Source organism: Zingiber officinale, chromosome 11A (assembly GCF_018446385.1).
Source record: "Zingiber officinale cultivar Zhangliang chromosome 11A, Zo_v1.1, whole genome shotgun sequence".
In the NCBI taxonomy this organism is placed as follows: domain Eukaryota; kingdom Viridiplantae; phylum Streptophyta; class Magnoliopsida; order Zingiberales; family Zingiberaceae; genus Zingiber; species Zingiber officinale.
In genome coordinates, this window is record NC_056006.1 from 19,178,170 (window position 1) to 19,205,898 (window position 27,729).

General features: G+C 39.2%; 2 protein-coding genes across 2 annotated transcripts; both read right to left on the reverse strand.

The window, feature by feature from the left end:
- Positions 1-2,520: 2,520 nt before the first annotated feature.
- LOC122031280 lies at positions 2,521-3,393 on the reverse strand. The gene has a single exon (XM_042590412.1). It carries the CDS (start codon positions 3,391-3,393, stop codon positions 2,521-2,523), a length of 873 nt encoding a protein of 290 aa, XP_042446346.1.
- Positions 3,394-3,986: 593 nt separating this feature from the next.
- LOC122031281 lies at positions 3,987-4,751 on the reverse strand. Its single transcript, XM_042590413.1, has 2 exons — positions 4,271-4,751; positions 3,987-4,198 (listed from the first exon to the last, which is right to left on the reverse strand). The coding sequence occupies exons 1-2, from the start codon at positions 4,749-4,751 to the stop codon at positions 3,987-3,989; spliced, it is 693 nt and encodes a 230-aa protein (XP_042446347.1).
- Positions 4,752-27,729: the final 22,978 nt, after the last annotated feature.

Consider the following 27,729-nt stretch of genomic DNA (forward strand, 5'->3'; position numbering starts at 1 on the left):
TCTTGGTCTTTTCTTTATAGATCCGTGAGTTCTCAAATGCTTCTAGTCGAATTTCCTCAAGTTCTTGGAGTTGCAATTTTCTCTCTTCTTTTGCCAAGCTAGCATCAAAATAGCAAGCTTTAACTGCCCAATAAACTCTATGTTCAATTCCCACCGGAAGATGACAAGCTTTACCATAAACCATTCTATATGGAGACATCCCTATAGGAGTCTTAAAAGTCGTCCTGTAAGCCCAAAGTGCATCATCTAATCTCTTGCTCCAATCTTTCCTGTCAGGTCTCACAGTTTTCTCAAGAATTGACTTCACTTCTCTATTTGACACCTTAGCCTATCCATTTGTTTGGGGATGATAAGGAGTAGAAACTTTATGTGAAACCCCATATTTTCTACATAGCTTTCATGTGTCTATTGCAAAAATGTGACCCTTGATCACTGATGATCGCTCTAGGCACTCCAAACCTGCAGAAAATATGTCACCTGACAAAACTAACAACAACTGAAGAATCGTCAGTCCTAGTGGGAATGACCTCCACCCATTTGGAAACATAATCAATTGCCAATAAAATATATGAAAATCCAAAAGAGACAGGAAATTGACCCATGAAATCAATACCCCATACATCAAAGATCTCACAAAATAACATGTAATGTTGAGACATTTCATTCCTAGACCCTATGTTCCTAGTTCGTTGACACCTATCACATGATCTACAAAAAGCATAAGCATCACGAAAAAAAGGTAGGCCAATAAAATACACACTCTAAAACTTTTCTAGCCGTCCTCTGGGGTCCAAAATGGCCTCCACACTCAGATGAATGACAAAATGCAAGTACAGACTGAAACTCAAAATCAGGTATGCATCTCCTAATAATCTGATCACTACAAAATTTTCATAGATAAAGATCATCCCACACATAATATTTTGAATCACTTTTCAATTTGTCCTTTTGAGCTTTTGAAAATTGTGCAGGAAAAATGTTACCTACTAAGAAGTTAACCAAATCTACATACCATGGAGACTCACCATGCACCCTAAAAAGCTGCTCATCTCTAAAGTCATCATCAATAGCTGTGTGATCCAAGTCCCCTTCAATTCTTCTCAGATGATCTGCAACCAAGTTCTCCTCCCCACTCCTATCATGAATCTCCAAATCAAACTCCTGAAGTAGAAGCATCCATCTAATCAATCTGGGCTTAGCATCTGGCTTCTTGAGGAGAAACTTCAAAGCTGCATGATCAGAAAATACAACCATGTGAGAACAAAGTAAATATGATCGAAATTTATCTAAAGCAAAAACAATGGAAAGAAGCTCCTTTTCTGTTGTGGTGTAATTTGCTTGAGCCAAATCCAAGGTCTTTGATGCATAGCAGATCACATGTGGTGCTCCTTATACTCTCTGCGCCAGTACTGCCCCAATGGAAAAATTTGAAGCATCACACATAAGCTCAAATGGTAAAGTCTAATATGGTGGCCTGATGATAGGTGCAGAAATCAAAGCCTCCTTCAATCTCTGAAAAGCTTCCTTGCACCTTTGATCAAACTGAAACTCCACATCTTTCTGAAGAAGCTGAGATAGTGGAAGAGCAATCTTACTGAAGTCCCTAATAAATCTCCTGTAGAATCCTGCATGGCCAAGAAAAACTCTAACATCCCGCACGCATGCGGGGTAAGATAAAGAGGATATAGTACTAACTTTAGCAGGATCTACCTCAATTCCTCTCCTAGAGACTATGTGTCCTAAAACAATACCATGCTCAACCATAAAATGACATTTTTCAAAATTAAGTACCAAGTCTATCTCAATGCATCTATCTAAAACCCTAGACAAATTTTCCAGACATGCATCAAATGATGAACCATATACAGAAAAATCATCCATAAAAACCTCCATGCAATGCTCTAATAAATCTCCAAAAATACTCACCATGCATCGCTGAAAGGTTCCTGGAGTGTTGCAGAGTCCAAATGGCATGTGTTTATAAGCGAATGTATCGAAAGGACAAGTGAAAGTGGTCTTCTCCTGATCCTCTGGGTTGATGCAAATCTGAAAATATCCAGTGTAACCATTGAGGAAGCAATAATGTGACTTACCCGCCAATCTCTTCAACATTTGATCAACAAAAGGCAAAGGGTAGTGGTCCTTTCTGCTTGCTTGGTTCAGCTTCCTATAGTCCACACATACTCTCCAAGAATTCTTCACTCTGGTGGGCACCAACTCATTCTCTTCATTGGCCACTACTGTCACCCCTGATTTTTTTGGAACCACATGGATGGGACTTACCCACTTACTGTCAGAAATAAGGTAAATGATACCTGCCTGTAGAAGTCTAGTCACCTCTTTCTTCACTACGTCAAGGATCAGTGGGTTAAGTCTCCTCTGGGGTTGTCTCACTGGTTTCACATCCTCCTCCAAATAAATCTTGTGCATGCAAATAGAAGGACTGATACCAGGAATATCTGCTAATGTCCATCCAATGGCTTTCCTGTACTGTCTCAAAATCTCTAATAATCTACTCTCTTATTCTGGTTCTAAATTCTGAGCTATGATGATAGGCAACTGTTGATTCTCTCCCAGGTAAGCATACTTCAAATGTTGAGGCAATGGATTCAAAACTTCCTGTTTCTGATCAACAGAAGGTGATCCTAGGGGTAATGCTGCTAAGCAATCCCCTACACATAATTCTTCTTGTCTGAGCGATCCTAGGGGTAGAGCTTCTCCTAAGCAATCCCCTACGCATGATTCATCTCTCTCACTCAGAAATAATCCACAAGATTTATCATCCACTCCCAAGGCTGAAATACCTTCCAACACTGAAGACAATACACCACTCTGACCAACCTCTACAAAATCTGAATCAAACCTTGAAAAGAAATCCATGCTATCCAGCTCCTCTGAAATATCTAAACTGAGAATAGAATGATCTGCTCTAGGATGCTTCATAGCATCAAAAATACTGAACTGGACCACTGTATCTCCTATCTCCATAGAAAGTGTGCCCGCATGAACATCAATATTGGTCCTTGCAGTCTTCAAAAATGGTCGTCCTAGAATAAGTGGAGATCTACTGGCCAGGCAGTCCCCCTCCATATCAAGGATATAAAAGTCTGCAGGAAAGATAAGTTCCCTCACCTTAACCAATACATCTTCAATAACTCCAGTTGGATGAGTCTGACTGCGGTCAGCTAACTGAATAACTATTTCTGTAGGTTGTAATGATCCAATCCCTAAAGTCTGAAAAATTGATTTTGGCATCACATTGATTGAAGCTCCTAAATCCAACATAGCATCCTTAAACAAACTACTCCCAATCTCGCAAGGTACTGTAAATAATCTAGGCTCTTCACATTTCTGTGGAACTGGCTGAATGAGTGCAGATACATTCTTGCCCATACTAATCAACTCATTCCCTTTCAACTTCTTTTTATGCACACAAAGATCCTTAAAAAATTTAGCATATTTTGGAATTTACTTGATCATTGTGAGTAAAGGGGCATTTACCTCCACCTTGCTAAATAAGTTCACAAGCTCTTGAAATTCCTTAGCTCTTTCCTCTTATACATTCTTCCTTGGTTGAGTTTTTCATTGAGGAAAAGGCAATGGGATGCTTGGCTCTGAATCTTATTAAACAGAATTCTGAGTTTCTGAATTTCCAGATTTGTGAGAAATCTGAGCTTGAAGGGTACTGTAGCTTCTCGAGGTTTTTAAATCCTCCTCAAAATTGATCGGACGGTCCAGATTGATTTGATCTCATCTAACGGCTGTGATGTCTTCAGATCTAGATCAATAGCTTTGGATCTTCATCAACGGACAAGATCTGCTCCCCATTAGATCGGATGGACCAGATTCTCAATGGATGACTCAGATCTCTCCGATCTTCAATGGATGGTCCAAATTGCTCCAAAGCTTGATTGCTTCGGAATATCTGCTAATGCCCATCCAATGGCTTTCCTGTGCTGTCTCAAAATCTCTAATAATCTGCTCTCTTATTCTGGTTCTAAATTCTGAGCTATGATGACAGGCAACTGTTGATTCTCTCCCAGGTAAGCATACTTCAAGTTTTGAGACAATGACTTCAAAACTTCCTGTATCTGATCAACAGAAGGTGATCTTAGGGGTAATTCTGTTGAGCAATCCCCTACACATAATTCTTCTTGTCTGAGCGATCCTAGGGGTAGAGCTTCTCCTAAGCAATCCCCTACGCATGATTAATCTCTCTCACTCAGAAATAATCCACAAGATTTATCATCCACTCCCAAGGCTGAAATACCTTCCAACACTGAAGATAATACACCACACTGACCAACCTCTGCAAAATCTGAATCAAACCCTGAAAAGAAATCCAAGCTATCCAGCTCTTCTGAAATATCTAAACTGAGAATAGAATGATCCTCTCTAGGATGCTTCATAGCGTCAAAAATACTGAACTGGACCACTGTATCTCCTATCTCCATAGAAAGTGTGCCTGCATGAACATCAATCTTGGTCCTTGCAGTCTTCAAAAATGGCCGTCCTAGAATAAGTGGAGATCTACTGGCCAGGCTGTCCCCCTCCATATCAAGGATATAAAAGTTTGCAGGAAAGATAAGTTCCCTCACCTTAACCAATACATCTTCAATAACTCCAGTTGGATGAGTCTGACTGCGGTCAACTAACTGAATAACTACTTCTGTAGGTTGTAATGGTCCAATCCCTAAAGTCTGAAAAACTGATTTTGGCATCACATTAATTGAAGCTCCTAAATCCAACATAGCATCCTTAAACAAACTACTCCCAATCTCGCAAGGTACTGTAAATACTCCAGGATCTTCACATTTCTATGGAACTGGCTGAATGAGTGCAGATACATTCTTGCCCATACTAATCAACTCATTCCCTTTCAACTTCTTTTTATGCACACAAAGATCCTTAAAAAATTTAGCATATTTTGGAATTTGCTTGATCATTGTGAGTAAAGGGACATTTACCTCCACCTTGCTAAATAAGTTCACAAGCTCTTGAAATTCCTTACCTCTTTCCTCTTATACATTCTTCCTTGGCTGAGTTTTTCGTTGAGGAAAAGGCAATGGGATGCTTGGCTCTGAATCTTCTTGAACAGAATTCTGAGTTCCTGAATTTCTAGATTTGCGAGAAATCCAAGCTCGAAGGGTACAGTAGCTTCTCGAGGTTTTTAAATACTCCTCAAAACTGATCGGACGGTCCAGATTGATTTGATCTCATCTAACGGTTGTGATGTCTTCAGATCTGGATCAAAAGCTTCGGATCTTCATCAACAGTCAAGATATGCTCCTCATTAGGTCGGATGGACCAGATTCTCAACGGATGGCTCAAATCTCTCCGATCTTCAATGGATGGTCCAAATCGCTCCAAAGTTTGATTGCTTTGTTTAGCCCTAGATTTGATCCCAAGTGTGGTCTAATCTAATTGAGTCCATGACCCTTTTGATGCCTACAAAATAATAATAAAATATTAGCATCAAATACCATGATAATTGGCTAATTTGTAATTAGGTCCAAGATCACATGCAATTTATGAAATGTAATGTAAATGTGAGATTAAGCTATGAATAGACCATTAAAAACATGCATTATGAATCAAAATAATATAGCAAAATCATGGTTATCACACACCATATAAACAGTACAATTTCCCAACTCATCGGGCCTATTGATTTAACGAATAAATCTCACCCATTGATAAGTTAAAGAAATAAATACTAAGTATACGTGCTTGTTATTATATAGGGATTAAGAGGACACACATCCATAATAACAGATGTTTTGTTCTTTTATGTAGTCAATATAAATCAAACAACCTCAAACGGTCTTGCTCAATACACACATAGTGTACTAGTGTAATTTTATAGTCAAGACAGACTAATACCAAATTACACTACAACCGTTCCAATAGTTTATCCTAATCCATCTTGGTTGTGAGCTACTATTTATAATTTATAAGGAACCGATAACATGATCTTCTGTGTAGCACCACACACTATGTTATCTACAATATAAATTAAATGGATAACTACATTGACATATATATAAATATAAAATACAAATATTTGACCAAAATGATTCTCATTTCAAAATATTTCAAAATAGATGTTTATACAAAATCTAGGCTTATAGTATACATCCCAACAGCTAGAGGGTGAAGAAGTTAGAGCAAAATTTATCAAATCAAAGATTTCATCAAAGCTCAACTTCAAATAGAATTCGGAGATGGATTCGGATTCGACACGAGGGTGCCTCCACCATTCATATCCACAAACTTCGATTCTTGGAAATCAAGGATAAAAAATTTTCTTATGATGGAGATAGAGCAATGGTTTGCTCTAATGGAAGGCTTCGAAGCTCCAACAAACTCAAAGGGCAAGTTCCTTAAAAAGAGCAAATGGAGTCAAGAGCAAATTCAAAGGAGCGAGGTAAATAACAAAGTGACCAAGCTATTGGTCAATTTATTGCCAAGTAATATTTTGCCTCAAGTTGGAGAATTTAAGGATGCCAAGGAGCTTTGGAGCAAATTGACAAAGATTCATGAGGTCCCCTCCACTATACCAAATCTAGAAGAATCCAAAGAGGATGACTCATTGGATCAAGACAAAGAGGAGGAGGATTTCGAGGTTGAGAGATGCCCAACATCGGAAGAAGAATTCCTAGAAGCTTTATCCTCAAAGGAGTGCAACCAAAAGAGTAAGGAGGGAGCATACTCCTTATTTCATATACAAGAGGATGATGAAGAAGAAGAAGCCTCCATCTTCGGATCAAGAAGAGATGAAGATGAAGAAGCTTCCCCCTCAAGTCAAGTCAAATCAATTGGAGGAGCATCATTGTCAGATCAAGAGGAAGCCTCTACATCAGGATCAAAAGGAGAAGATGCCACTCCTACAAGCAAAGGTATATCAATTTCAATTGTTAATACTAAAGATCATATCATTTGCTTTAAGTGTAAGAAAAAAGGGTATTACAAGAGTAAGTGCCTTAAATTGGCCAAGAAGAAGGGCCAAGTGGCACCAAAGGGCAAGGAGAAGCCGAAGGAGATTGCCCCCATAATAAAGAAGAGCAAGGAATGCATTGTGTGTTTCTTGTGCAATTAAAAAGGACATTATTGAAGCCAATGTCCAAAGGAGAAGAAAGCAATCAAAGTCAAAGGAGGAAGCACAAGTCAAGGGGAAGCTTACAAGATAAAACCCAAGGTATCATTTATTGAACCTATCCCTTTGACTCATGGTAAAAAGCATGCTAGTTCTAACTTATATTATTTTAATACTATTTACCATAAAAATAGGAGGTATAATAGAATTAATGAAAATCATGTGGCTTTTCAAGCTAAGACTACCACACCTAAGGTTAGGAAGGTAGATAACCACTTGGGCAAGAACACTAAGGATAATAGATACAAGCCCAAAAATAGAAATGCCCAAGGATTTAAAGAAAATCCAAAACTATGGATTTAGTGATGGAAAATCAAGTCTTGAAGTCAAAGCTTGATAACATGGAGAAGACCCTAAAGAGAATTGAAAATATGCTTAAGGGTCAAAATGATTACAACCTAGGATTAGGAGCATAAAGGTCATCCAATGGTAGGAGGGGTTTGGGATACAAACCTCAAGACAAGAAGGATGTTCCTTCTTATCATAGGGTTCCATATAGCTATGGAGCCGAACCTAGGTCTAGTGGTCAAGTCAAAAACACTAGGGAAGCTATCCCTAGAAGTGTTTTTACAAAGACAAAGATAACTAAGACTTCTAAAAAGTCTAACAAAGTCACTAAAAAGATCACAAGGGAAGCTATCCCTAGAGTTGACTTAGAGAAGGTGACCAAGGCTTCTAAGAAGCCTAACAAGGTCATTAGGAAGGTATCTAGGGAAGTTATCCCTAGTGAGTACCTATGGCATCCAAGGAGCACTAATAGGTTTTGGGTTCCTAAGAGTATTTTCTCTACCTCTTAGATGGGTTAGAGAGTGTCAACTCTAATTGGAAGGGTAGTTAACCCAACCTTAATGATATTAACACTTGGAGAACATTTTCAAGGTTATTGATAACCTTTGAAAATGAAAAGGACTTATTGATTACTCTTTGAAAGAGTAAAATGTGGTAAAACTTGAGAAAATTGAATTTAATTTAAATTGACACAATTGGAAAAAACATAAGAAATACCAAGTTGAGATTTTGGTATTTTCTTAGGGAATTAAAGGCAAATCTAGCCTTAATTTAAAATGATTACTCTTTAAAAGAGTAAAATGTGCCAAAATTTGAGGAATATGCTTAATTTTAATTGACACAAATTAATCAAGAGATAAAGAAATGCCAAGTTGAGTTTTGATATTTTCATGGGAAAATGTGGGCAATCTAGGATTTAATTTTAAGTTAGCTAAGGTTTAAGGATACTTAGATAGATAATCTAGGTATTTTATTTAAGCTAAATTGTCATCCTTTGTTTGCCCATTATATGCCATGACATCATGTGTGCATTCATTTTTATTATGAAAAACACAAAAAAAAATACCATGGCATGTCATACATACATCATGTAGCAATAGTATATTTTCATTTGAAAATTATTTCTTTTTGATGTATGTCATAACTCATCATGCATTATTTTAATCTCCTTGAATTTAAAGACAAATGACATTTACTAACAAGTGACATCCTAGGTGGATGCTCATAATTTCTAAAATGCTTAGATAGATATGCATGATCTCTAGTTTAGGGCAAAACCAAAAATTACATCTCACAAAGACTATAAGATGACTTGTATGTGTTTTAATGCACATTAGATACAAGTAAGATGTTAGGATGATGAACAAGGTTCAAGATGTTGTCTTAGTGCATCTACTTGAGTTTTGGGTTCATCAAATCACATAGTCATGTGTACTCCAATCATTGGGAAAGTTAATATACAAGTCATGTGCATTGAGTCCAAAGAACATGGTTGGAGATTAGTTTTGAAAATGATTTTAAAATGCTTTTGGAAAACCTTGGTGAAGGCTATCTTTTGATAGTAATCATTATTGAATAGTTAGGCACTAATTTGAAAGAAACATTGAAGTTTTTGCAAGTTTCCAAGTTTATGTTAATCTTTGAAAATAATATATATTTTCTTAGAAAACTATTTTTCCATGATAGTATATACCCTAAATAATGTCTACAATAATTTTCACGATTTTTAGAATTTTGTAGAATTTTTGGGGAGTTTTTGAATTTCGCTAAAATTGTATTTCAGAAAATCAGAGCTCCAATCGATCAGCCGATCGATTGGAGGGCCCAAATTGATTAACCGATCAATTGAGATGTGTTTTCCCATGAATAGTGGCTCACTGAATTGATCAGCCAATCGATTCATTCACTCCTGGATGATCGGGCAATCGATTCAGAGGCAGGTTCTACGAATAGAACCTCTCTAAATCGATCAGTGGATTGATTGAGACCCAACTTCAATCGATTGGGAGTGCTAATTTTGGTTGAGAAAGTCTGATTTCAACATTTTAAACTATTTTTAGTCTAGATAACCATTCCTAACCCCTTGAAATACATTTGTATACATTTAGGGGGAGTTTTCATGATGAAAACATGGATAGATTGGTTAAGGAAGACTAAGTAAAAGTTTAGGTTGAGATTTAGTTTCAAATATTGATTTTTAAACCTCAAAACTTCTAAATTTGGATTTCCTAAAGATTTAGGGATTCCAAGTCATTATTGGTGCAATGACAAAAGCTACGGGCATGTCTTTAGGGGGAGTTACTCTTTAAGGACATGAAAATTAATTTTTCATAAACCTTGGTAGGTGGTTAATCTTCCTTGGTGTAAATGCTCAAGGTTGAGCATTTGAACACAATGGAGAGTGGATATCTTCATTGTTTAGTTGTGTATGCTCAAGGATGAGCATTAGATGCAATGAAGGGTATGAGACCTTCATTGGGATTGTTGGATTGGTTAATGCTCAAGGGTGAGCATTGGATACGATGAAGGGTATGGGACCTTCATTGTGGTGTTATGAACAATGAGTGAAGTTGTGAATAAGGTTGAGTAACTCTTCAAGGGGAGAGTTTTTGATGTATACCAATAGGAGGAGAATGTAGGATTTAAGTTAGGCATTTGCCCCTCTAGGAAAGTTAGGGAGAGAATGCAGGGTATATACTATGCCTTTATTACCTTAAGAGGGAGTTTGCTCTCTAGAAAAGGGAGAGAATGAAGGAAACCCTTATTCATGCTTTGGTATGAGGAAGAAGTTGAGGTTATGGATTAGCCTAACTTAAAGGTATTGCCAAACATCAAAAATGGGGAGATTATTGGTGCAACATCCCCTAGGTCAAGGTTGACCAAGTTGACTAAGCTTGAGTTGGCTCAAGCTTGAGTCGATGTTTGGGTTTCGATGTTTAACAATACGTGGAGATTGTAGGTGCAATCATCTATTTGGGGAGATTGCTGGTACAATTCCCCTCTAGTTAGGGTTTGACCAGATTGGTGTGAAGAAGAGTCAAGTAGGTCAAGGTTAACTGGATACTTGACTGGGAAAGTCCTAACTGGATGTTAGGCAAGAGAAAATCCTAGTGAGTCAAGCTAGGTGAAAGTCCTGGTGAGTAAAGCCAAACAGATGAAAGTCCTAGTGAGTGAAGCTAGGCAGATGAGAAAATCCTAGTGAATGAAGCTAGGTGAAAGTCCTGGTGTCACACTCCAAGGGTATACTTGTCCTCCAAAGTGGACGGTACCCCCTAGTGACAATATAAAAAATAACTGATATCAAACCAATAAAAAATTGACACAAGCATCAATGCAATATAACATCACAACTCATAATGACATATGCGAGTATGTATGCATGCACAGGTGAACATATCAAATTAATCAAAAACATAACTAATGACATAAACACTCGATACAAAGAGAAAACACAAACTACAAACAACGGAAAGTAGAGTAACACTCATATAGAAATCCAAACTCTGAAATCCGAACTCGAGTGGGACTAGCAGCCAGGATCTTTGAGCGACACACATCCTCTATCTGCTAACCTGGAGGATCAAAGAAGAACAATGGGTAGTGAGTATATAATAAAAATATACTCAGTGGATTGAAAAATATAGAGCATGAATAGAATATTGACAGAAAATCAAAGATACAGTCTCGGGTGACATACTTACTAACTAATGCAGGTGCCCCAACATAATCATCAACTAACAGACAAGTATAATCAATAACACTAACCTGCTCAACCAAGTATAACCAACAGCCATGAGTACATACGGTACATCTGAACCTGCATGAACAAAACATATGACCAACATATAACAAGTATATAACAAATACTGACTGCGGGAGAACGCTCTACCATGGATGGTCTCGTGGGTAGTCAGGGTAAATAACCAGTCACTGCCCAGGAGTACATACGGTACATCTGAACCTGCACAAACAAAACATATGACCAACATATAGCAAGTATATAACAAACACTGACTGCAGGAGAACGCTCTACCACGGATGGTCCCGTGGGCAGTCAGGGTAAATAACCAGTCATTGTCCGTGGGAGAACGCTCTAGCACAGATGGTTCCGTGAGCAGACAGGGTAGATAACCTGTCACTGTCTGCCGGAAAACACTCTACCACGGAATGTCCCATGAAAAGACAAGGTAAATAACCAGTCACTGTCTGCGGGAGAACACTTTACCACGGATGGTCCCGTGGGCAGACATGGTATATGATAATGGTCACTAATGACCCTCTCACCCGCGCATGGGAGATAGGATATACTAAAGGTCACTGACAACTCTCTTAACTACGAATGGGAGATAATGGTCGATAGTGTTGGAGCAATCCCAATGGTCCGTGGGACCATGTGTTTTGGTGTTTGGGCAAAGGGTTTAAGTTAGGTTCACCCTTGTATTTGATATGTGTATTTGAGTTGTGCAGGTTTGCAGGATACACATGTGACTCAGGTTGATGGCTTCGGGTCCGGTGAAGGATGGAGCATCCGAGGGACCGTGGACAAGGCAGCGAGGACAAGGGCCGAGGGAAGCGACTTCGAGGCATACGCGAAGGATGACATTGGGGATGAGTCGCGGGCTTGAATGCATCCGAGGGACGAGAGCCAAAGGAAGTAGGCTTGAAGGCAAGAGGTCAAGGTTGTAAAGAAGCGTCAAGTGAGTCATAAGGGTGAGGGTACGAGTGCATGAGAGATTGTACTCGGAGTAAAATCCTAGTTTTAGGGTTTTACTGCAGCGTTACTGTAGCAGTACTGCAACGTTAATGTAGCGTTACTGTAGAAGTACTATAGCGCTACTGTAGCAGTTGACTGCATGTTTTAGCAGTCGACTGGTGCAGTCGACTGGGAGCGAACAGAATGCTTTTGTTCGTTCGGTCAGTGTGGAGCAGTCGACTGCTAGTTTTAGCAGTCGACTGGTATCGAGCCGTTGGGATGTAACGGTAGAATTTCCACAGAGGGCAGTCGACTGCATATTTTGGCAGTCGACTGGTAGGCGGGGGTTTCCAACCCATGGCCTATATAACCAAGGCTTGGGAGCTTGGTTATAGTTGACAAAATAGAGGTGGTTAATCTCTATTAGTAGTCTACCTGTGCCCTAGCGTCAAAGGAGTCCTTGGTGAGAGTGTGGTGAGGTTTCTCCACCCACAACGAGGTTGAGCTAGCCGGAGTTTGCCGGGGACTAATCCACCGACGGATTGACGGATCGTCCACCTTACGGATACGCCGTGGAGTAGGAGCAAGTTATCTCCGAACCACGTAAACGAACGTGTTAGCGGGTTGCATTTCCTTTCTTAGTTTTAGTCTTTCTACTTGTTTGTTTGTATTTCCGCTTGCGCACTAACATTGTAGAAAGAAGCGAGGATTTGGGGGTGCCGTCTATCCAACCCCCCTTCAAGCCGACCACCGATCTCCCTACAGATAGGACATACCGACAGTTGCTAACGACCCTCTCAACCACGAATGGGAGACAATGATCAACAAGTTATAACAACCAAGAGGTCTAGTAGGATTCTCGGATTCCTACACTACGGTATGGTAATATCATACATATCCATAAACACAATCATGAATATAACTACATAGATCCTATCCTACGGTAAGGTAATCTCATACATATCCATAAACACAATCATAAATATAACTACATAGGTCCTACACTATGGTATGGTAATATCATGCATATTCATAATCACAATCACGAATATTAAATATGACTACATAGCCATCCATAATAGATCAACATATAAGGGCAACCAATAAGGTATCAAACTCAGAGATAATATAAGGCAGACTAAAGGTAAACAAGTAATCACAATCTTATCAAACATGCCAATAAACAATCATGCTTTATAATCGAGTTATCACGATGATAAGCAAGATCTACCCACCTCGATGTAGCATGTCCAAAGTGTCTTCAAGTCCGTAAGATCACATCAAGCTCAAATCCATTCAGTCTCCTCTCCACCTATGGCAACCCACGGTGGAGGCTCACGATGGCCCAATGGCTGGCGATGGCTCACGGCTAGCCGTGGCTTGAGGATCGTGATGGTTGGCCGATGCGCGACTCCGACAACAACAACCTACTTTTGTTGTGAACTCGATCGTGGATCCTGATCTAAGGGGTTCGCCGTTGAAGAGACACGAGTTCGTGTCAGGCGGTGATGGAGTTGGTCAGGACAAGTACGTGATGTCTTCCCGTTGGCGGTTCTCGGTTACGGGGTGGAGCACGCGATGTGAAGCAATAAAATTGCAAGGGGCGGTTGCGACACACCAAGAGACACGGCCAGTGCCGACGGCGTCACGACCTCTTCTCTTCGACGGCTTAGGATGGTGTCCGGACTTGCAACGCCGCGTCGTGCAGTGGCAACATGCCGCGACAATCGACGCAGCCGCGCTAGCAATGGTAGGCGCTCGTGAAGGAGAAGGGTAAGCAAGCACCGAGAAAAGGAGGCAGCACTAGTGGTCGAGGAAGGTGTGCCACAACATCATCGTCGCATAGCGTAGCGGCGCTAGGTCGGATCGCGTTGCGGAACGCCGGTGGAGAAGACTTGATGCGGCGACGGGCAGTCACCGGTACGCACAAGGAGGTAATGCTGCCCTCGATGGCCGAAGGAAGGAGGTTCTCCGGCGGATAGAGGGGAAGGGCGGCGATGGTCAGGCGCTGTCGAGCACACAGTGCTGTGCACGTTGCGAGAAGGAGGCGGCGATCCCCATTTTGTCAACTTAGGTTTAATAAAGAAAAGCCTAACTTTATAATCAATCAACACCTTTATTAAATGGGTATTTTAAACAGGCCTTCCTTTTAACCCCTTAAAACTTAAAATAATTTCTTTAAAATCCAGAAAAATTCCAATAAATTTTTTAAAATTCGCACGAACTTATTTTTGGATAAATTATCTGACCAATATATTTATTTTACTTATAATAATTCAATGTTATCAAATTTTAAGTATTTATATCCTTATTTACATTTTTTTTGGTATATTACACCTGGTGAGTGAAGCCAGGCAGATGAAAGTCATAGTGAGTGAAGCTAGGCAGATGAGAAAATCTTAATGAATGAAGCTAGGTGAAAGTCCTGGTGAGTGAAACTAGGCAGATGGAAAATCCTAATTAGTGAAAGTCCTGGTGAGTGAAGTCAAGCAGATGGAAAGTCCTAGTGAGTGAAACTATGCAGATGAAAAGACCTTGTGAGTGAAGCCAGGAAAGTGGAAATCCAGGTGGGTCAAGGTTGACCGGACACCTGGTGTTGGGAAGTCTAAGTAGGTCAAAGGATTGATCGGATACTTGGCACGAGGAAATCCAGATGGGTCAAGGGTGATGGGACATCTGGTGGAAGTCTAAGTAGGTTATGGAGGACCCAAGACGGTAATTCTAAGTGGGTCAAGGTTGACCGGACATTTGGCACGAGGAGAAAAATCCATGTGGGTCAAAGAGATTGACCGGACACTTGGTGAAGAAGCCCTAGCAGGTCAAGGATGACTGAATACTAGTCATGATATCTCAACACGTCACAGTTGACTGGATGTTGGGTTTTGGAAACCTTGGACTTAATTTAGGCAAGTCAAAGGTGGGTTAATCGATCAGCCGATTGATTGAACTGTTGTCCAATCGATCAGTTGATCGATTGGATGTGTGCTGCGAAGAAGGTTGACTCAATCGATCGATTGGGAAGCAATATCGCGAGCACAAAAGCTTCACAATCGATCAGTCGATTGATTGGGAACCTCCAATCGATTGGCCGATCGATTAGGGGCAGGCTTTCAACCACGATAACGAGGGAGACTGAATCAATCGATCGATTCAGGCATTTTCCAGAGAGCATAGAAAAAGGCTAAATCGATTGGTCGATCGATTCAGCCTCCCCAATCGATCAGCTGATCGATTGGGATATGACTATTGGCGCAAGTTAAAGCTTTTGGCGAGCGATTTCTTCAAGTAGTTTTTTCTCTGGCGCTCGAGATACCTCACGTGATTCTCTCCACTGAGCTCACCGACACACACCAAATCTTGAAGGCTTAGAGAGGAGTGTTGTTGTACTTCCAAGCAAATCAAGTGGTGTATTCAAGTAAGAAGAAAGGCAAGCTAGGGTTTCTGCCGTGTAAATCTTGTAAGATTTGATATTGTATTAGCTTGTATTTTTGTTCTTCTTGTGTATCTTTGTGTGTAAGTTTGTACAAGGCTTCCCCGCCTTCGGTAGTTACCGAAAAGAAGTATTTTCATAGTGGATGAGTGTCTGAGGACTGGATCCTTGGATTAGTCACCTCTTCTTGAGGTGGATACCAAGTAAATCCTTAGTGTTAGCGTTGTGAGTGTGTTTCTTGTTATTTATTCCGCTGCATATCATTGAAGAAGCACATCAACAAACACGACGGGCTATTCACCCCCCCCCCCCACCCCTCTAGCATATTTCGATCCTAACAGTCCCCACTCCCCTATGATCTCCTCCTCACTCCCTCATGATCTTCACTCCACCTTCCCTTGATCTCCATAAGTACTTGCTCCTCTCGCATGACTATAAGGCTAAGTATATGCTCTGGGAAAGGGAGGTTCTTTAACCCTACTTCTCACATTTACCTTTTTCCTCTATTATAGAAACATCAGTCTCACTACAAAAAACCAATGAATTAGGGACAAATAATTTTTGTCCCAAATCAATAACAAATTTAACGACAAAATAAAAATTTGTCCCAAATTAGCAATGAACTTTGCAACCAAATATTTTCATCCAAGAATTAGCAATAAATAATATTTCATCATAAATTTCGTTACCAATTTGGAAAGAAATTAAATTTTTGTTCCAAATTCCGTGACAAATAAAATATTCATTGGCAATATTGTAACGAAAATCAGATTCGTTGCAAATTTTACTACAAATTAATAATTCATTGCATATTTTACGACGAATTAAAAATTAGTCGCAGAAGCTTAATATTTTAATGAAGCTAAATCTGGGACAAATTCAGGATTCGTCCCCAAATCATGGATTCATCCCTAAATTTGGGATGAATCCAAGATTTGTTGGGGATCGGACGACCGGCTTGAAGGGGGGTTGGATAGATGGCACCCCCAAATCTTTGCTTCCTACACTTGTTAGCTTGCGCAGCGGAAATACAAAACAAACAAGCTAAACTAAAGACAAGAATAAGAAAGGATGCAAACCGCTAACAAGCTCGTTTACATGGTATAACTTGCTCCTACTCCACGGCTGTCCGTAAGGTGGATGATCCCTCAATCCGTCGGTGGATTAATCCCCGGAAACTCCGGCTAGCACAATCCTCCTTGTCGGTGGAGAAATCTCGCCACAACTCGATCAAGAGCACTTGGACTGCTAGGGCACTAGTTGACTACTAATTAGAGGTTACCCACCACTAATTTTGTAACGCCCGCCCTCCCTGCTACCCTAAGGGACGGGGCTACGATACTCTACGTATAAATTTTTCTTTTTAAAACAGCGAAAGACTTAAAATAATTTTCATAGTTTTAATAAAAACTTTTCTTTTAAATTTCTTTTGAACTATACTATCACATGGCATCAAAATCATAACATCAAATCCAGTGGAACCATAATGTCAACCACACATGTTTAGGTATCACAAGTCATAAAATACCAATGCATAGTTCTTAAAAGAAACTTTAAGCAGGTTCTTAATTAGTTGCCTAGCCACCGCCACACACATCTTCGTTGCCCCTCCTGCTGCTCCTCTAGCTCATCCAGCTTTTCCCTTTATCTGTGGTACAAGGAAAGTAAGCTGTGAGCACTCATGGCTCAGTAAGTTCCTTTCCTACTCACTAAAGCCAACAATCAGCACATAATCAAGAATGCATCAACAAGTCATAATCTCAACTAATCATGGCATAACATAGCATTCTATTCAAGCATATCATGCATCATATTATAATCACAACTAGTCATAGCATATCAAGCATCACCATGGCCGAAACATATACATAGTGCATTGCATAAAACATAGCTAGACATGGCATAACAAACAAGTATCATGGTATATCAAAGCATGGCCGAAACATGTATATCAAAGCATCATACTATGGCCGAAACATGTACATCAAGGCATCATCATATCCATGGCCGAAATCTATATATCAAGCATCAACAAATCCATGGCCGAAACATGTCTATAAGGTATAGCATGAACATAACATAATCATACCTTATCATGGCATATCATAATCAAGAGCATAACATGAAACATAGCATAATCATAAGGTGTATGCAATATGATTTTGGAAAACATGTATCCGAAAAACATGTGTATGTCTCATGATCTTTAAAACCATTTTCTTTTACATATATACTTGAAAGTAATCTCAACATAAGGGGGATCCCGGCTATGTACCACTTACATATTGCGCGCAACCTTGTAGGTCCAAGGTAGCAAGTCTTGAACCCTACGAGGCAAACATACTAGGCCCTTAGTCCTAGGGGCACTTAGGAGCCCATCCCTAACGAGGTCCTTAGTCCCCGGGGCGCTTATGGAGCCCACCCTTGGTACAAGCCTCTCACAAAGAAAGTAAAGTACATGTCATACATATCATGTATCATAAAAGCATGCATCACTTAGGCACACATCTTATCATAAAAGTATGCATCACTTAGGCATACATCATGTCATAAAAGTATGCATCACTTAGGCATACATCACATCATAAAAGTATGCATCACTTAGGCATACATCACTTCATAAAAGTATGCATCACTTAGGCATACATTACAGCATCAAATCATGCATTTTTAACCACATATCATAACATAAAGCATGCATTCTTTTAAACACTTAGCATATCATCAAAGCATGCAATATTAACCACCTATCACATTCTAAAGCATGCACATTTTTAAGCACTTAACATATTATCAAAGCATGCATATATTAACCACATATCACATTTTAAAGCATGCACATTTTTAAGCACTTAACATATCATCAAGCATGCATATATTAACCACATATCACATTTTAAAGCATGCACATTTTTAAGCACTTAACATATCATCAAGCATGCATACATTAACCACATATCACATTTTAAAGCATGCACATTTTTAAGCACTTAACATATCATCAAGGCATGCATATATTAACCACATATCATATCATAAAACATGCATGTCTCTAAGCCCGTATCATATCATAAAAGCATGCATATTTCTTAAGCACATATCATATCATGAAAGCATGCATATCTCATATCATAAGTCATAAATCACAAGCATACATATTAAGCATAAAGGTGTATCTTGTGAATATCCTATCATAGGAAACATGGTATCATATTTATCTTGGTTGTAAGCTTCCTAAACCCTTGTGGCCGAGGCCGAAACCCCTTTAGAGCTCAATTTAGGTTAAACACAACATCCAAGCATGTGACACCTAAATTATCATCATAACATTTTTATAGGAAGCATTATAACCATGATTAACTTAATTTCTAAGTTCCTCAAGTCCCTAATTTCATATGGCCGAAACCTTAAGGTGTGAAACAAGGTTCCATATGACATAAAAGCATGGACAACTTTAAATCATATTTATAACATTTTTACCAAGGAACAAGGTAAACACATTTGACACATTTGAATTAGTTCCTAAGTTCTTTAAGCCCTTAACATATGTCATGGCCGAAATTTAACAAGTTCTCATTAGGGCTACAAACAAGCATACAAGCATGTGAACTTGGACTAACATTATGTATAAATTCATACAAGGCATCATACAATAGTTATGGCCGAAACATACCCTAGCATCATTTTAGGTCATAAAACAACATATAGCAATTGAACCTTGGCTTTCTACTTATCATATTTCATGTAGAGTGACATGAGCATATTTAATTTAAGTCCTAGGGTTTCTAGGGCATCTAAACCTTCATGACCGAAACATTCAAGGGTTCATTTAGGTCATGGAAAAATCATACAAGCATGTGAAACAATCAACACATTATCCTATTTTCATAAGAAGTACTTTTAACACATTTGGTTTCATTTCTAAGGCCTCTAGGTCTTTTTAACCTTACTTGGCCGAAACTCACAGAATATACACTTGCTTCAAATAGCCTAAAAGCATGAAAATTTATACAAGTTTCATCGCATGTATAAGGACAAGCATAATGAGTATACATATGAATTGTGTCTTAGGTTTTCTAGGTTTCTTTTTCTCTTTTTCTTTTATTTTCTTCTCATGGCCAAAACCTACCATTCCTTAGCTAGGTTTTTAAGTGGCCTAAAGCATGAAAAACCTATGTAAGTTTCATGGCAAAAGTTACTAAGAAACATATATACAATTTGGTTCATGAATAAGCTAGGACCCCTTGTGGTCATACATGTTATATGTCATGCAACTAATTTTTCTACACCCTAATTAAGCATGAGGGCATTAAACAACTTTCATATCTAAATAGTACAGAGGTATTAAGCATATTAAAATTTTGTTTAAGCTTTTCTAAGCTATCCATCTCATCATGGCCGAAAACCCTAAGAAGGAGTTCATGAAATTCTAGCAATATTCAAGCATACAAATCCTTTAAGATCTTTGTATTCTATCACATGAGCATGGTTATTTAAATTTAAAGGTCTTCCTAACCCTAAACCATTTCTTGGCCGAAACATATAAGAGGTTTTCTTTTAGTTTCAAATATCTTTTAAACAAGAAAACTAATACAAGATCCTTAATATTTCATAGGGAGAATCTTGTACTAATTTAGTAGAACAATAATTTCCCTAGCCTCCTTTAAATATTTTTGGCCGAAATTCTAGGGTTAAGTACCCCACTGATCAAGTATCATATAGGTATAAAAACATGAAGAAAAACCCTTCTACATAGCATAAAAAATCTATCATGAAATGAAGACTAGTTTTAAACATCACTAGATTTTGAAAGCTCTTCTTGGCCGAAATTTCTTAAACTTGTTTCTAGGTTTTAAAATCTTCATAAAATCCGAAAAGCACATAAAAGCCTTGTACCACAGGTGAGGGGAAGCTTACATCCTTATCGCTTGTGGATCTAAGGTATGGTGAAGAAGAAGTAGCCTCTTCTTCTAGTTCCTTTCCCTTGATTCCCTTGCTAAGTCCTCCTTGTATCTTAGGTTTTCTTAGGAGAAAACCTTGGCTTGGGGCCGAAAATGGAGGAGAGGGGGAACTGAGGTTTTGGTGAGGGAGAGGAGAGAATGAGAAGAATGAGAGAAAATAGAATTTTCCCTTTACATATTCTCTTTTATGTTAAGGGGGAAGAGGTAGCAAACTTAGTTTTTGCTTTCCTTCTCCCTTAGCCTTTTTCTTCTATTTTATTTTTATTTTTATTTGTTTATTTATCCTCATCATTCATGGTGAAATAAGGGGGAATGAATCCCCTTAATTGGCCTCTTTTATTTTCGGCAAGAGAAGAGAGAAAGAGGGAGAGAAAGGGAGGAAGGCAAGTTGCCTTTCTCTTGCTCTTTTCTTATTTTCTTTTGGTTAGCTTTTTCTCTTACCTTTATCATAAGTTTCCCTCCTTTGCTATCAATATCTTCTCTCTATCCCAATTGGTTTCTACTAATTAATTCTATGAATTATCATATAAGAGGTTCAAGGTTCAATCCTTGACCTCTCTCTATTTTTATTTCTTTTTATTTCCTTTTTGGTTCAACTCACTTCCTAATATTTCCTAAGGCAAAATCCCACATTCATATATTTATCCTACAAGCTTAGTGGGTATTACAAATTTTGTCAACCTCAACCAAGCGCCCAAGGCTTGGTTATATAGGCCACGAGTTGGAAAACTCCGCCTACCAGTCGACTGCTAAAACATGCAGTCGACTGCCCTCTATGGAAATTCGACCGTTACATCCCAACGGATCGATTTCACACTAATCGAGCGAACAGAGACATTCTGTTTGCTGCCAGTCGACTGCACCAGTCGACTGCTAAAACATGCAGTCGACTGCTACAGTACTGCTACAGTAGCGCTACATTACTGCTACAGGAAAACCCTAAAACTAGGATTTTACTTCGAGTACAATCTCTCATGCACTCGTACCCTCACCCTTATGACTCATTTGACGCTTTATTTACAGCTTTGACCTCTTGCCTTCAAGCCTACTTCCTTTGGCTCTCGTCCCTCGGATGCATTCAAGCCTGCGGCTCATCCCCAATGTCATCCTTCGCGTATGCCTCGAAGTCGCTTCCCTCGGCCCTTGTCCTCCCTGCCTTGTCCACGGTCCCTCGGATGCTCCATCCTTCACCGGACTCGAAGCCATCAACCTGAGTCATATGTGTATCCTGCAAACCTGCACAACTCAAATACACATATCAAATACAAGGGTGAACCTAACTTAAACCTTTTGCCCAAACACCAAAACACATGGTCCCGCGGACCATCGGGATTGCTCCAACAATCTCTCCCTTTTTGGTGTTTAGCAATACGTTTAAGTTAGGGAAAACATATAGCAAATAAACATGCTAAAACAAATGGACTTACGTTGCCAAGGCTACACACTTGGACTTACACTGCCGAATGGACTTACGTTGCCAAGGTTACACACTTGGCAACCGCCATAACAATGCATCATGCATTTGAACCTATCCTAAGGCTCCCCCTACACCTATGCTCTCCATTGAGCTAGGATTTTACCACAGGCTTTTTAAGGACCTATTCCAAGGCTCCCCCTTTACCTAAGCTCTCAATTGAGCTAGGATTTTACCACAGGGCTTTTTAAGAATCTACAAGGCTCCTCCTACGCAAAGGCATTAAGGTTTTCCCAACTTAACCTTACTTCTCCCCCTTTGCCTAACATCCAAAAAGTTCTCCAACAATATCCCAATTGTTGAAAACTTGTCATCCAAATTTACCTAAACTCATATATTAATCCCTCATGGATTTCATACACCTATATGAGTTGACTTGGTCAAAATCCAATGCTGAAAATAATTTCAGACTGGTATCAGTCGACTGCAAGAAGTACCAGTCGACTGCCCTTATCAAAACAACACACAGAAACATTCTGTGCTCAATTTTTATTCCTGGCAGTCGACTGTTAAAACATGCAGTCGACTGGTGCAGTCGACTGCTAAAACTAGCAGTCGACTGGCACAGTTTTTCAGCCTTTTTCAACATTTCTGACCCAATTTTAGAAATATACCAATAATTTCACAGACCTCCAAAAATCCCCAAATTTTGTGGAGAGGTCTGTTTTACCCATGTCTACTTGGGAAAAATACATTCAAAAATGTATCTATCACCAATCCTAAGATTGACACAAAATTCAAAACTAGCTTAAATGGTTCAATAGAACCTTGACCTAAAGTCCTAGTTTTGGCTTCCACTTGATGTATTTGCTCATGTCAACCCACAATGCATCCCTAGCATTGATTTATATGACATCTATACATCCAAAATCAATTATCATGCTATATGACCCCAATGTCATATTTCTTGCATGAAACACAATCCAATTGTGCCAAATCCCTAGGTTTGAGACTCAAGTCCGTCTCCAAACCACTTGACACAATCCATGACCCAACCTAAACTCCCAAGTAAAACCCACCTGAGATCCATTGGCTATGGGTCCCAAATTGACTCTTAGAGCTCCCCCTAGAGCGCTTTGCCTTAGCCACCTCCCTAGGTGACTCATCCACAATGGCTAGGCCACATCGGTCCACCCCCGGTGACACTTGGCCTACAAACGTAACTTTCTTAACCTTGGACACCTTGTCCTTGGTTAATTTCTTCTTACCATTAAATGGCTTTCCCTTGTCATTTATTGACTTCTCCTTGCTATAGTCATATGCAACCCTAGCATAAGACTTTCCCTTAGCCTTGGAGACCTCTCCCTTGCCATGATCATTTGTCACCCTAGCATATGAACTCTCATTGGCCTTGGAGGGACTAGATCGGTATCCCAAGGACGATCTATCATTGTTGGGTCTTTGGCTACCCAACATCATCCTTAATTCCTTAGATCCAACATTGAATCTCTTAAGGAATTGTTCTAACTTATCAAGCTTTCCCCTTAAAGCTTGATTCTCCTTCTCTAGGTTTCTAACCCTTGAGTTAATTTGTCCAAATTGGACATTCCTAGGCCTACCCTTCCTAGGCATGTGTCTCCCCTTCTTGGGATTAATGCCTTGGGTCTCCCTAGGTCTATTGTTTCTAGATTTTTCTTGCATAGATTTCCTAGGGGTTTGATCGACAATTACCCTACTTCTATCATGATATCTAAATCCAAAATTTTTCATTGCTACATAATGATAATCATTATTTTTCCTAACATGCATGGAGGAATTTAAATTTGAATTCAAATTTAAACTAGGGTTTACCTTACCCTTTACCTTTGGAGCTCCCCCTTAACATGAGCCTCCATTCTTCCTCCACTTCTTCTCCTCCTTCTTCAAATGCGCCAACTTCTTGATTTCTTTCTTCTTCGGGCATTTGGTGTGGTAGTGTCCTCGCTCACTACACGTGAAGCACACTATGTGCCATTTCTTCTTCTTCTTCTTATTTGCACCATCATTCCTACAACCCATATTAGTATCTAAAATAATTTGAGTGGGTTTAGGTTTTACCTTCTTGAGCAAAGAACATCTACTCTTGTAATGTCCCTTCTCATTGCAACCGAAGCATATTATATGGTCTTTTGACTTCACTTCGATGGAGGTGCTTGATAGGTTGATTTCCAAGACTTCTTCTTCTTTTTCACTTGTCTTGGATTGTTCTTCAACCTTTGAGAATGTCTCCTCATCCACACTAGTGGATGACATTTCTTCATCCTTCTCCTCTTTCTCCTCGGAAGTTGAGTGCTCTTCACCTTCCGGTTGCTCCTCCTCTACTTGAGCTTCTTTATCCGGTTCTTCGGATTTTTCTTCTTCTTGTGTAGGCATAGGTTCTTCCCATTGAGCCTTCTTTATCTTTCTCCACAAATCGTAAGCATTCCCGTATTTACCTACAAGGCTCATTACGTCATTAGGCAAAATATCAATTAATATTGATATTACCTTGTCGTTTGCCTTTGACTGAGAGGTTTGCTCCTCCGTCCAATGTCGTGGTCGGAGCTTCTTCCCTTTCTTGTCCTTCGGGAGTTCGAATGGCTCTTTGACCACCATCATGGTGTCCCAATCCGTGTTGAAGAAGACCTCCATCTTCATCATCCAATATGTGATGTCCCATAAGCCTCTACCTTCAAGCTTTGACGGTTCAATTAAGTCGGTCATCTTTGCTTCCTTGGCGGTTAGTCCAATGGAGAGCGGCCTCGCTCAGATACCACTTGTTGGGGATCGGACGACCGGCTTGAAGGGGGGTTGGATAGACGGCGCCCCTAAATCTTTGCTTCCTACACTTGTTAGCTTGCGCAGCGGAAATACAAAACAAACAAGCTAAACTAAAGACAAGAATAAGAAAAGATGAAAACCGCTAACAAGCTCGTTTACGTGGTTCGGAGATAACTTGCTCCTTCTCCACGGCTGTCTGTAAGGTGGACGATCCCTCAATCCGTCGGTGGATTAATCCCCGGAAACTCCAGCTAGCACAATCCTCCTTGTCGGTGGAGAAACCTCACCAAAACTCGATCAAGAGCACTTGGATTGCTAGGGCACTAGTTGACTACTAATTAGAGGTTACCCACCACTAATTTCGTCAACCTCAACCAAGCACCCAAGGCTTGGTTATATAGGCCATGGTTTGGAAAACTCCGCCTACCAGTCGACTGCTAAAACATGCAGTCGACTGCCCTCTATGGAAATTCGACCGTTACATCCCAACGGCTCGATTTCACACTAATCGAGCGAACAGAGACAATCTTTTCGCTGCCAGTCGACAGCACCAGTCGACTGCTAAAACATGCAGTCGACTGCTACAGTACTGCTACAGAAGCACTACATTACTGCTACAGTAAAACCCTAAAACTAGGATTTTACTTCGAGTACAATCTCTCATACACTCATACCCTCACCCATATGACTCATTTGACGCTTTATTTACAACTTTGACCTCTTGCCTTCAAGCCTACTTCCTTTGGCTCTCGTCCCTCGGATGCATTCAAGCCCGCGGCTCGTCCCCAATGTCATCCTTGGCGTATGCCTCGAAGTCGCTTCCCTCGGCCCTTGTCCTCGCTGCCTTGTCCACGGTCCCTCGGATGCTCCATCCTTTACCGGACCCGAAGCCATCAACCTGAGTCACATGTGTATCCTGCAAACCTGCACAACTCAAATACACATATCAAATATAAGGGTGAACCTAACTTAAACCCTTTGCCCAAACACCAAAACACATGGTCCCGCGGACCATCAGGATTGCTCCAACAGGATTCACCCCAGAATTATAAAAATAAAAAAAGGAAAAAGTATCAAAAATCCTAAATATGGACCTATAGATGTCAGAATTTCATGAAATAAATTTCTATATGTTCGTATTTTTCTCTTGATCCTAAAAAATATCCTCATCCATAATTTTAACATAATATATTGAGTGTTGTGATTTTATAACATGAATTAGGTTAAATTCAGGTTAAAAAATTACCACACTCAATATATTATGTTAAAATTATGGATGAGGACGTTTCATGAATTTACAACATTTCTATATCCATATTTTGGGCTTCAAATTATTTTTTTTTATTTTTATAATTCTAGGATGAATCCAGGATTTGTTCCAGATTTGGGGAGGAATCCATGGATTTGTCCCAAATTTGGGGATGAATCTATGGATTCGTCGCCAATTCTAGGATGAATCCAGGATTCATCCCAGAATTGAAAAAATAAAAAAAATAATCAGAAGCCCTATTTATGGAGAAATGTCAGAATTTCATTAAACAAGTTTCTATATTTTCATATTTTTCTCCTAATCATAAAAATATCCTCATATATAATTTTGACCTAATATATTGAGTATTGTAATTTTTGAATATGAATTAGGTTAAATTCAAGTTAAAAATCACCACACTCAATATATTAGGTTAAAATAATAGATGAGCACATTTTTATGATTTTGAAATCCTGACATCTTTAGGTCCATATTTTGGGCTTTTGATTTTTTTTTTTTTTTGCAATTCTAGGGGATTCATCCCAAATTTGAGGATGAATCCATGGATTCGTTGCCAATTCTAGGCCGAATCCAGTCCATAATTGAAAAATAAAAAAAAAATTAGAAGCTGTAACGACCTAATTTTTCCTCATTAGGAGTTCTAAAAGTTCTTAAAAATATTTAGAAATATTCTAGAGATTTTTAGAAATTTTTAGAGTATTTTTATGTAATTTTTGGAGGTCGTTTGGTATATTTACTAAACGAAGGAAGTTTCGACAAAAAAATGTCCAAGCCGAGAATTGAACCCACGAACTTTGACTCGGTGAAAACCCGGCTGACCAGGTGGGCAAACAGATTTTTCTGTTTAGCAAAGGTAGAGAATTTATTTAAGATAGTTAACAGACTATTGGATTATAAAAGGGATAAGTTGATCTTGGATTTGTCTGTTTAGAAAATGTAGCGAATTTATTTAAGATAGTTAACAAAATATTATAAAAGGGATAAGTTGATGTTGGATTTATCTTTTTAGAAAAGGTAGCGAATTTATTTAAGGAGTTAACAAAAATATTAAGTTATAAAAAGGGATAAGTTGATGCTCTGTTTTCCCGTGACTTAAACCATTCTTTCCTTCTCTTCTGCATACGATGGCGAAGCTCAGGCAGAAAATGAAAGGGGGTTAGGGCATAATCTCCGGCGGTCGGCCAAGGTCCTAGAAGCCCTTTTTGTTCGGTTGTGAGTCCAAGAATCAAGGTAAGTTCTTCTCACCTGCAATAGGAGTAGTTTCGGACCTTTGTTCTTCTTGAATTCGAAGCATAAGACGCGCTTATAGTGCAGATTTTTAATTAAGCCTATAGTGCAGATTTTAATTAAGCTTATAATGTAGATTTTTATGTAGAGCTTATATTGCAGATTTTAATTAAGCGCTTATAGTGCAGATTTTTAATTAAGCCTATAGTGCAGATTTTAATTAAGCTTATAATGCAGATTTTTATGTAGAGCTTATATTGCAGATTTTAATTAAACGCTTATACTGCAGATTTTTAATTAAGCCTATAGTACAGATTTTAATTAAGCTTATAGTGCAGATTTTTGTGTAGGCTTATAGTGCAGATTTTAATTAAGCTTATAGTGCAGATTTTATGTTTGCATAGTATACAGAAATAGTGTAGCATAGAATGCAGAATCTTGATTAGAATTGTATGCAGAATTTTGATTAGCATAGTATACAAATTTTGTTT

Coding starts and splice junctions, on each gene's coding strand:
- LOC122031281 (XM_042590413.1), bottom strand. CDS start 4,751: ATGTTGGATTTAGGAGCTTCAATTAATGTGATGCCAAAATCAGTTTTT. Junction 4,199..4,270: donor ATTATCTTCAGTGTTGGAAG/GTATTTCAGCCT, acceptor AATCATGCGTAG/GGGATTGCTTAGGAGAAGCT.
- LOC122031280 (XM_042590412.1), bottom strand. CDS start 3,393: ATGGGCAAGAATGTATCTGCACTCATTCAGCCAGTTCCACAGAAATGT.